Source organism: Astatotilapia calliptera, chromosome 6 (genome assembly GCF_964374335.1).
Source record: "Astatotilapia calliptera chromosome 6, fAstCal68.1, whole genome shotgun sequence".
Lineage (NCBI taxonomy): Eukaryota > Metazoa > Chordata > Actinopteri > Cichliformes > Cichlidae > Astatotilapia > Astatotilapia calliptera.
Genome location: NC_137427.1, coordinates 22,869,559 through 22,881,056, shown reverse-complemented (window position 1 = coordinate 22,881,056; position 11,498 = coordinate 22,869,559). Strand labels below are relative to the sequence as shown.

General features: G+C 40.1%; 1 protein-coding gene across 1 annotated transcript; it reads right to left on the bottom strand.

Moving 5' to 3' along the window:
- Nucleotides 1-727: 727 nt before the first annotated feature.
- On the bottom strand, nucleotides 728-2,970 carry LOC113023427 (uncharacterized). The gene is made up of 2 exons (XM_026169423.2): nucleotides 2,042-2,970; nucleotides 728-1,860 (listed from the first exon to the last, which is right to left on the bottom strand). The coding sequence occupies exons 1-2, from the start codon at nucleotides 2,792-2,794 to the stop codon at nucleotides 1,216-1,218; spliced, it is 1,398 nt and encodes a 465-aa protein (XP_026025208.2). The 5' UTR covers nucleotides 2,795-2,970; the 3' UTR covers nucleotides 728-1,215.
- Between the last annotated feature and the right edge of the window lie 8,528 nt (nucleotides 2,971-11,498).

The window sequence follows — 11,498 nt, the reverse complement described above, 5'->3', positions numbered from 1 at the left end:
CAGCTCCCTGCACAAGAAAGCCCAACAACGTCTCTTCTTTCTGAGAAGACTGAGAAAGGCCCGGCTTCCACCACCGATCCTGACCACCTTCTATAGAGGAACTATCGAGAGCATCCTGAGTGGCTGCATCACTGTCTGGTTTGGGAACTGTGCCATATCGGACCACAAGACCCTACAGCGGATACTGGGAACAGCAGAGAAGATCATCGGGGTCTCTCTCCCCTCTATTGAGGACATCTACACCACACGCTGCATTCGCAAAGCCACCAGCACTGTGGCTGATCGGACACACCCCTCTCACACACTCTTCACACTCCTGCCATCTGGAAAAAGGTACCGAAGCATTCGGGCACACACATCCAGACTGTGCAACAGCTTTTTTCCACAAGCCATCCGTCTCCTCAGCAAAAAGGGACTGACTGATAAACACACACACACACACACACACACACACACACACACACACACACACACACACACACAAACATTATCACTCAGGTTAACTCAACTACCTCAAAACATTGAGACTGGACTGACTAATCAACACAAGCGCAAACACACTGACCTACACCACCAAACCATCGTACACACCAACCTGTAAATGCTCTTTTGCACAATATTATTACTGGACTTTTTGCACTAACTTCTGTACTTCCTAATTTTTCCTGCTACACTAAGGAATGTTTACTGTTCCTCCACTACCTCAACTCATCATCACAAAACCTTATTACAGTTTTTGCCCACTGCTTGAACACATTTTGCAAAACTCCGCTCTCTGTGCCAAAACTGTACACACAAGTACACATGACACAACACTGGGAAATATACCATTCACATCTGTGCCAAATTGAAACTCTACTCCCAAAACCTAAACTCTGCTGTCAAAACCTGACATTCCTTTGTCAAAATGTAACTCTGTTGACAAAATGACACATACTTGCATCATATGCAAACACTGACAGATCAGGGGGAACACACTAGTCTTTTTATATAAAACACTGCAGTCCTTGATTTCCATTGTTTATTCAGAAGGCACATTTACAGGAGACACATTTTCAAACAACCAAAAACGCAAATAGACCTACTCAATATTGTACATTGCAGTACCATGAATTCAGATAAACCAAAAAAAACAACAACAACACAATAATACTGCAATAGAAAAAACACTATACTGTAAACACAAAAAACCATGACAATTGTGCATAAGTGGGCTCATGGATCCCGCCGTCTGTTGGGGTCTGGCCACAGGACCTCATCAACATCGCAAGCAATGTCCTCTCCCGCTAGGCACCGGGGAAAATATCCTCTTGCATGTCGAAACCATCCATGGATTGCTGTCACCTGAATGTCGCCGCAGGCCTGTTCCATTGCCTGCAGAAGAGGCATGCGGGCATGTGGTTGGCGGTCATATACTCGCCATCTCCAAGCCGAAAAAAATTCCTCTATAGGGTTCAAAAATGGTGAGTAAGGGGGCAAGTATACCACTTCAAATTGATTGTGGTTGGAGAACCAGGCCTGGACCAGAGCAGCCCGATGGAAACTGACATTATCCCATATCACCACAAACCTGGGCTGATCTGGTCTGTTCTGTACAACTATATCATGGAGAGCATCTAGAAATGTGAGTATGTGTTGGCTATTGTATGGACCTAGTATTGCATGATGGTGCAGAAGCCCTCGAAGGCATATGGTGGCACATAATGTGATGTTTCCCCCGCGCTGCCCTGGGACGTGCACAATTGCCCTTTGGCCAATTACATTACGACCCCGTCGTCTTGTTTTGCTCAGGTCGAATCCAGCTTCATCAATGAAAATGTATTCATGAGGCTGTGCAGCTCCATCCATGGCCAAGATTCTCTGAAAAAAAGGGGAACATATCACTGTACTACAGTGCTACACATACAGCACCCTCGCCCCATCACACAGGTACCTGTGTAGCTCTCAGAATAGATCCATGTGGTACTGATATGGTACATATTCAGCTGCTACTGGACTTCACCAATACTCTATTGTAAATGTAAGGGACAGTTACACGTACCCGTACATATTCAGCTCGAAGTCCTTTGACCCTGTCACTGTTCCTCTCGAATGGGACTCTGTAGAGCTGCTTCATGGTGATGCTGTGTTTACCCAAGATGCGTCTGATGGTGGTGATGCTCACATGGTCTATGTTGCTGAACACTCGCCTGCCTGCAAGTATTTTCCGTCGTAGCTGGTGGAGACGGATGGCATTGTCTGCCCTCACTAGGTCCACAACGGCAAGTTCCTGCTGTTGTGTGAACAGGCGTTGCCGTCCTCCCCCAGAAGGTCTTCGAGTCATTCTGGAGAAATACAACCACATATTGTCATTGGTTTGCTTATTTTTCTTACAGTACTTTACTGTATGTACTGTGTCATCCACTGTACAACACTGTACTTCAATATAAGGAATCAGCCACTTTGGCTGCAAAAGGAGCATTAGCACCCCGTACACTTGATATGGTAATGTGATATACTGTAGAACAGTGCTATAAAACCATCTGAGTAGAGCAGAAGGTATGGAGGTGAAGACATACCTGTTTTCTAGTCGGAATGTTCGTATTACAGATGCCACTGTGAAGCGGCTTAGATGTGGGTGGACTCTCTGCCCAGCTTCCCTCATAGTCAGGCCATGGTTGATGACATGGTCCACCAAAGTTGCTCTTATTTCATCAGAAATATGGGTCCGTGCATGGCCTCTTCGGCCTCCTCCTCTTCTTCCTCCTCCTCCTCCTCTACCTCTTCCTCTTCCTCTTGCTCTCCCTCCATCCATGCTTGCAAAGTTCTTGAAATGGCTACGCTGAGGGCTTTTTGTAGTTGGCTAATTGGTGTTCGGTTTTGCAAGTAAGTGCCTTCAGGTGTGTATTTGAGTGGTTGCAATTACCCGATGTGTTTTGTATTTTGGATACATGTGTTTTCCGAATGGCACCCTGAAATTTCATTTTGTGAGCGAAGTGTCTTATGTATGAAATGGAGTGTAGCATGAAGGACCATGTGTGTTGCATAAAGGAGTAGGTGTGTTGCATAATTGGAACTGGGGTGCAAAGCAGCGCTTTTGTTTAAGGTAGGGGTACATGTGTTTGAGGTATGGTAACAAAAGCTTCAACTTGTGTTACTTTAGTCTAGGCATGGGTTCATGGTGTTCAAGCAACGGGCAAAAACTGTATTATGTTACGTTGTGTTTTTGTATCATTCTGTCATTTTGCTGCTCTTGTTTGCACATTTGCACGTGCACTTTGTTGTCTGCTGTCTGATAACAAAAAAAAAGTCTTCCTTAGATAGTTAGATAGTTAGGTTTTTTTTGTTTGTTTTTTTGTTAATTTATGTTGTAATTTATGTTAGGTCAGTCTGTCTTGTCTCTGCTAGCCAGCTAACTAGGCCTCTTAGTTAGCTAGTTTAGTGTTTTCTGTTAATTTATGTTGTAAATTTATGTTGCATGCAGCACCTTGGTTCCTGGAGGAACGTTGTTTCGCCTCACTGTGTACTGTTAAACTGTATATGGTTGAAGTGACAATAAAGCCAACTTGACTTGACTTGACTTGACTTGGCTTTTCATCTCTGGTTTGCTTTGTCTTGCCACATTTGTTTTCACTTGGTTGTCATGGCTTCCAGTTTGTGTTTTTCCATTTAAATCTAGAACTTGCAAGTTCACCTTTACTGGGAACTCCTCTGATTGTCTAATGGTCTGTATTCTATGTGCCAAGTTGAGGTTCTTCATCAGCTGAATCTTTTCACCTTTATATACACTGTTACGAGTTCAAAATTGGGTCACATTGCTCTGATAGTTTGTACAGGATTGTAAACAGTAGTTTGTGGTGCACACATTGGATCTGATAATTAAAAAACCTAAGCATTACATTTTGAAGAGAAACTAATTTTTTTTTTTTAAAAGGTACAATGGGTTCAATTTATAGCTTAATAAAGCCACTATTGCAAGGAATAAAACACATATAATAATATTCAGAAAATCCAAAATGTAATTTCCCTAATGAAGACACAGGGTCTCTGGAAGATGGAGAAGAGAGTGATTTCTGGATTGGCTTGACAGCCTCAAGCTGTCATTTGAGCCATTACAGTTTTTGGGTACTTCATCCCCCAAAGGTTCCCAAACGGTCAGCACTGCTGCTTTGTACACCAGCCAGCTGTACGTGAATCCTCTCCAACAACATTCATAATTACGTTACTGTATAGTACTATTTTCAGTGGAGGACCCAGTTGGTTTGATGTATTTTTTCATTTCAGCTGCATGACAGTTTGATGTTGTGCTGACTGCACAGCTCCGTTAATCTCGTTTTCTTCTTTCACTGTTGGTGAAACTGCATTTTCTTTTCCTTTAATCCTCCATAGCTGCCTCAAATCAAAAATGACAAATTGGCAAGACAGCATATGCTGCTTTTCAACATATGTTTTCTCATGAGTAGCAGTTCAAATCACCCATTAAAAAAAACTGATGGTGCAAAAGAGCCCCTGTAGCTCTTAAAAAGACTCAATCTTTCTTAGTTTTACTGCAATTCCAGTGTAATTCTTTGTGTCTAACTCTTCTTTTAAACTAGAAATGTTAAAAGTACAATAGAGCTGTGAAGCTTTGGAGCTGTGGAGCTTGATCTTAATCCAGATGACAGTGGCGTGTCTAGAAAATTTTTGTTGGGGGGGCCAGGTAGGGGCACAGATTTGGAGAAGGGTGGCAGATGTAATTGGCAGATAATGTTTAAAAAAAATTCTACCAACCATTAACCATAATTCAATAACCCTATAAACCTAATAACCGAATGCGCTTTTAACTCTTATTAGAATGAGATTTTAACCACTACGGAGCAAAGTTTTTAGATACTGCGTTGATAAAGTACAAGAGATACAATCAGTGCTTTGTCAGTGTTTACTCAGCATTCAAGGACATCAATATTTGCATAGTATTTTTACTGACATGTAGTGCACATATGTTTTGGGCAAAAACATTTTTTAATATTAAAATACGAACATTTGTAACAAACAATTGACAAATTAGCCAGTTCCAATGCAAAACTTTATCTGCCTATTAAAAAAAGAAGATAATCTTCTCACAAACTGGTGTTTGATTTTGAAACAGGAAAAAAGTGGGGAAACAACTGAAAAGATTAATATTTGAATAAAACCTGAAAGCAAGTAAATACTTTCTATGCTGCCTTATGGTAAACTTTGGTAATATTGATAAAGAACAACACTGGCTGATGATAAAATACAGTCAGCTGGCATGGTGACACTGCCAGTATTAACCTGCAGGGCTGGACTGGGACAGAAAATCTGGCATTTTGACTACAGACTGGTATTAAAGGTATTAAAGCCATAAAGCCTTTGAATGAAAACAAATGCTGTTGTGACAGTGATGTACAGTCTTGTTGGTATATGTATGATTTCTATACATTTTACGTCAGATAAAAACTTTGGTTGTAAGATTTAGATAATTATTTAATAAAAGCGAGATATTTTAAATGAGAATAAGAAAGAAAAGTATTTCTTTGTGCCCCCCTTTCCTTGTTAATGCCCTACCTGGCCCCCTGGCAAAAATTTCCTAGATCCACCTCTGCACAGTTACCAGCTGTCTGCTACATAAAAAAGGATCTTGGTGTTATTTGTCTCTCAGAAACAGTTCATAACTTCCCTTCAACTCATTCATGTCACCTAAAAGGTAAACCTGTTTCTCCATCACCTGTTCAGCTCTGATGGTTCAGTAAGGACATCTCCTGGTTTCATCTTCATGTTTCCCTCTCACCACATATACAAACCAACATCATGACCAGCAGTTTTACAGCTGTGGCTCCAGCAAACATCAGCTGATACTAGAAATTAATATTAAATACATTCTAACAACAGCCGATCAAGCTTAAACGTGCTGCTGTTGTTTAGCGCGACATCTGCTGGTTTCCTCTTTCTGGCGCAAAGTGGGCGATAAATAAATGAGAGAGAAAAGCCGATCAGCTGATCATTGATCAGTTTCATGATTGAAGTAGAAACAGGAGAGGCAGGGGGAGAGAATGAGAGAAGAAGAGGCAGCTGTGCAGCGTAACGACAGAATAACTCCAGCTTTGTGTCTTTTTTCATTCTAGCTAAAGTTCGGGACAAACTGCGTCTCTTCTCAGCTCAATATGAAACGTGTAATATTTTCTCTGAACGAGGGACCATCCCATTTTTTTAAGGAGCCGTTGGCAACTCTACTAACTAACCTTATGAATAAAATAAAGTTCACTATCAGTAACATCATAGAACCCACCCACCTAAAAACTCCATCAAGCTGGCTAGTACGCAGTACGAGTTATTGCAACTGACGGTAAAAAGTCAGCACAACGAAAATAAACTCCACCTAAACTTAGTTTATATCTGACCCAGATAGACTGCAGGTCATAATCGTACATTTGATTGAATTTTATTGTTTTACCTTTGGGGTGGCACCTGGGGTGGCCAGTCTGGTTGGGGGGGGTGGCCTGTGCCTCCCCAGGCCACCCCGCTGGACACGCCATTGCCAGATGACTCTGCTGGTTTGACGGGTTTGTTGTGGGGAGGTCTACAAATTCATACTGGCACTTGATTTTGACTGACGTCCACAGACAACCTCACACATGTACGAGTTGCACAAAGACACTGTATGAAAGAAACACAATAGAGCCATATGATGCACATGTCTACTCCACATAGAATGATTCAAAATATTTTTTCCACTTAACCCTTAAGTGCTCACCTCTTCAGAAATCCTTTTTGAAAATTAACTTGTATTTCACTCTGATGTGGATCAAATTTTTCATTTTTACCCTTGTAATATGCATGAATATGATATTTATACATCCATTGTCTTTTGTTTGTCCTTATCAGGGTTGGGGTTTGGGGGGTGGGGTGCTGTGTTGGTCCAGTTACTTGAAAAAAGTAATAGTAACTAATTACTGATTACTTATTTTCAAAAGTAATCACGTTACTTTACTGATTACTTATTTTCAAAAGTAATTAATTACTTAGTTATTTTTTAAAAACACCATTTACAACCTGAAAAGGTAATAAAGCGATAGATCTTTCAGCCCAATTCTATTTTTTCTGCACATTCCAGCACATAAAATAAAATATTATTTTGTACGGTGTCATTTAGGTGGTGATATAACCTACTGCAGTACGGTGGCACGGTGGTTAGCACTGCTGCCGCACAGCAAGAAGGTCCTGAGTTCAACTCCAACATCAGGCTGGGGTCTTTCTGTGTGGAGTTAGTATTGTACAGCACTTTGGTCTACCAGGTGTGTTTTTAAAGTGCTATATAAATAATAATGGTGCAGGTGTGCCGCAGCGGTCAGTGGAAGAATCAGCGAGTTTCTCTGTGAATTTCACGTTCTGTCGTAGCGCACTCGGTGTTTGCTTGGAAGTTAAGGGTTTTTTTCACTGTAAAAAGAAGTTTTCTTCCCACACAGTGAACAGCGGACACTAATGATTTCGTCACTTTTTACAGAATCAAACTCAAAGTAAGGTCAGTACTTCCATGCTTTAAACGCTGCACCTCATACTCACTCCTGCACTCGATTTATTATCGAGTTGTTGTTGATCTGCACACAGCTGTTGCCACGAACGTCACACTCGCTTACGTCATTGTCATGAGACACTCCCACAAAAAAATCACGGTTTTAGTAACGCGTGCTTACGGGAAAGCAACAGTAATCTAATTACCCTTTTTGCAGTAGTAATCCCTTACATTACTTGTTACTTGAAAAAAGTAATCAGATTACCCATCCATGGTGGGGGGCAGGAGCATATCCTAGCTACCAGAGGGAGGGTACACCCTGGACAGATCAACTGTCTGTCGCAGGACTCAGACATGTCACTGTCAAAGTAATAAACTTCTTATTTAAATGTGCATATTTTTGTCCATTTAGTACTTAGATTTCAAACACATTTCAAATGAAAAAAATTGTGGGGAGAAAGGGTTATTTTAGTGATTAGATCTGTGACAATTATACAAGATCACCAGAACTATTCTTCCCTGCCATCTTGTCCAGAACGGAGAGCTGCTCAATGAGTAGTGTGACCACTGAGGTCGTTTGTGACGATTGATTGGTACAAGGTCAACACTGAGCAGCTGCAATTCTATTGAGGAGTCTACTCATCCAAACATTACAGCATTAAAAGAATCAATGCTGTTGGGACCACAAGCTAAATTCTAATGACCGAGCAAATGAAAAACAGAATCTCAATGGCTCAAATACCACCAGGTAAGAAAAAAACAGCATATTTTAATCACTCAAACTGTAACAAAGTGATTACACAATGTGGGCATTTATTTAATTACATATATAGTAATCTTGTAAATGGATGAATGAATAGACAAAGCCCAGTTTTTAAATCAATTCTGTTTTAAATGTATGGAACAAAAGGTTTTTGAAGTAAAAGAGTCACACTATATTTTAAGTTTAACAGTGACCATAAACATTTCTTAAAACGATTAATGTAAGTCACAGAAAAACAAGTCAGATGTTGAACTGTATTACTAGAAAGATGTAACTTTGGCATGGCTCTGGGTATTTGACCAAGCATTTTGAGTTTTCTTATGAATTTACAATTCTTTGGATTATTAAGATCATTTAGGTTCAAGTTTACGCAGGGAGAATGTGCTTTCATGTCCGTCTGTTCCCTGTCCTGTTGCCTAGCGTACATGTCCTTGCCCTGGTCTGAGTCTGCGTGTCATGTTCTCTTTTATTTTAATAGTCTCTCGTCCAGTGTTCAGTGTGTTTAGTTTTACCAACCCCTGTCTCATTATGTCTAATTTGTTCCTGCTGTGTTCTCATGTGTTTCTACTCCCGCTGACTTTTGCTTGCTTTTGTGCCGCCTAAAATAAATGGCTCAGTTTTGTTAAGTCTAGTCCTGCCTCCAATGTCTGCTTTTGGGTCCTCATCCTCGCTCCACACAATCTGTCGCTGCAGGCAGGCAAACTACATGTGCATGTAAAAATTTGTGTTATTTTGCCAGTTTACAAAAATAAAAAATAAAAAATTAATCAAATAAACTCTGATACTGAGACCACAAAAAATTAATAAATGTATGTTGAAATCATGCCAGGTAGGGTAAGACAGCAGAAATACAGACTTTGATTGCGTTATTTAATGCATTTATTTTCAGGCTAAACATCCATCCATCCACTGCCGGTTATCCAATTCAGGATCATGGGGGTGCTGGAGCTCATGCCAGTACATGTTCAATATCCAATATGTTAAGAAGATAAAAGGTATTCTGTTTTCTCACCTGCAATAGATATATTCTAAAAGAAACACTGTTTCTCCTCTTTCTCTTGTTATTTTCATGAACAGGCTACAACACGATTTATCTGTTTGACACTTTTAATTTATGTCAGTGATTCATCCAGTTGCATGCCTTTTGCATTATTAAAATGAAGCTTATCCGTAAGTTCAGTAAGAAAGATCAGAAATCACTCATTTGCCTGCTTTCACAGGTTTTAGCTCCTTTACATTTTCCCACGCTGTCAATCTCAATATTGACATCATTAGTCTTGTTCAATCATCTTCTTTGAGCCAGTCAGCTTCCACTCTATAAAACTGTGCTCTCAGGCATTCTCCCTTCTCCTCCTCATCTCCACCTCACCCAAGTCACTCAGAGCTGCATCCAAGCTTCAGTCTTTATCTTCACCACCACCACCAGCATCTAATTTCTGGGGTGTACTTATCCTAAATACTATCACCACTGGGATTCTGTTCTGCCATGATAGGTCATCAGTGTCTAATCTAATACATTAATCAATTTCTCTATTGTTATACATCATGCTAAATTGTTCCAAATGGTTACTGAAATATATCATACATATTAGTATTGATCTCAGAAACGACTGGTCATCTTTATTTAACAGTAACTGTAAGTAGACAGAGCAATGGCATCACAACTAGATTCATATGTGGCATTCTTTTGAATTCATTAGAATGACTTGAGCTCACAGGTAGTATTTAAGTTACTTGTTTGCATAATATACTTGTTTATAATATAGCCTAGCTGTGAATAAATTTACTCTTAAGTTGTGATTTTATTTTACACAGTATTAAAACCACTGAAATCAGAAACATTGATTATTTAGTTACAAGGCAGTGTTCAGCTAGGAAGGCTCAAGTTTTGAAATTCATGCAGATGTTTTGCTGACCCTTGCCATCCACCTAAACACTGTTGCAGATCAAACCCACTCCTCATGGCAAAACTAATCCTGGATAGCAGCAAAGTCCCCCAGGAGGACAATTTGTCCATTCATTCTGGAAACACTTAGGAAGAACAGCATATGAATAATGCCGCAACCCACAGAGACCCAACTTGGAAACCAGACCCCCAGAGGTCCAATCTATACCCCGATAGGTCAGAGTTGTTTTCATGTCTCAAGGTGTGAAATACTTAATTCAACTGGTTGTTATAAGTTCAGTGCATCTATGATTCACACCTATGACTCTTTCCCATAGTAGAAGATTTAATACATTTTTGTTTGTTTGTTTGTTTTGCTTTGTTTAAACTCAAAGCCTTTTTAATGTTATTATTTTGAGCCACAGGGTTGCTGGTTTAAAGAGTTCTGTGAAGAAGAGCCAACTATGTAAATTCCACTGAAGCCCCAGGGGAATATTGTTTATCTAACACAGCACACACTGATGTGTGCAACTTCTCTAGGGACATGGTTCTTCTTCTTTTTTAAAGGTATGATAGTAACTGAGAAGAATAATGGCAGCTGGCAGAACTGAAATACAGTTGTGTGTTGCTACACATAAAAATAAATCTGAGAAGTTGGTTTAATTTCACTTTAGAGAAGAAATGAAATTGAAAATAATAAGTAGTGATGTGCACAGGTTTGTAGCTTGAACCTATTCGCTGGAACGTTGAAGACAATATAATTACACAGCAAGCAAGACACGAAGTAGGCAAAGTTCTTCTTGTTACTCATGCATGAGGGAGACCTGCCTGGAGCCAAGTGTCGTTCCACCACTTGACCTCCGTCAGACTCTCAGCCAGGTTCCCCATAGCACTCCTTTTATTGTGGTTACATGAAAATGCATAGGGTCATTAACATATAACATCTTACATAGGTATACATGTGAACAAAGAATACTGTGTGTGTGTGTGTGTGTGTGTGTGTGTGTGTGTGTGTGTGTGTGTGTGTGTGTGTGTGTGTGTGTGTGTGTGTGTGTGTGTGTGTGTGTGTGTGTGTGTGTGGTCAGAGTGTGACCCGATAAATGACTTCTCTAAACCTGCTGGTCTGGAAGTCTAACAGTTCATCTAAACAAAAGGCACGTAGCCTAAAACAGATATATCCTGCCATAAAACAATAAAACAAGGTACAACCTCTTCTCATGCTCCCAGGATGTAGCCTTTGCAGCCTGTTAAAGATCACACATCCTATCACTACACAATCGATTATACACGTCTAAGCATATATGGTTAAATATTTCTAAGCATAAATGACAATCAACAATACAAAACTTAACAGTTAT

Coding starts and splice junctions, on each gene's coding strand:
- LOC113023427 (XM_026169423.2), bottom strand. CDS start 2,794: ATGGATGGAGGGAGAGCAAGAGGAAGAGGAAGAGGTAGAGGAGGAGGA. Junction 1,861..2,041: donor TTCGAGCTGAATATGTACGG/GTACGTGTAACT, acceptor CCTTTTTTTCAG/AGAATCTTGGCCATGGATGG.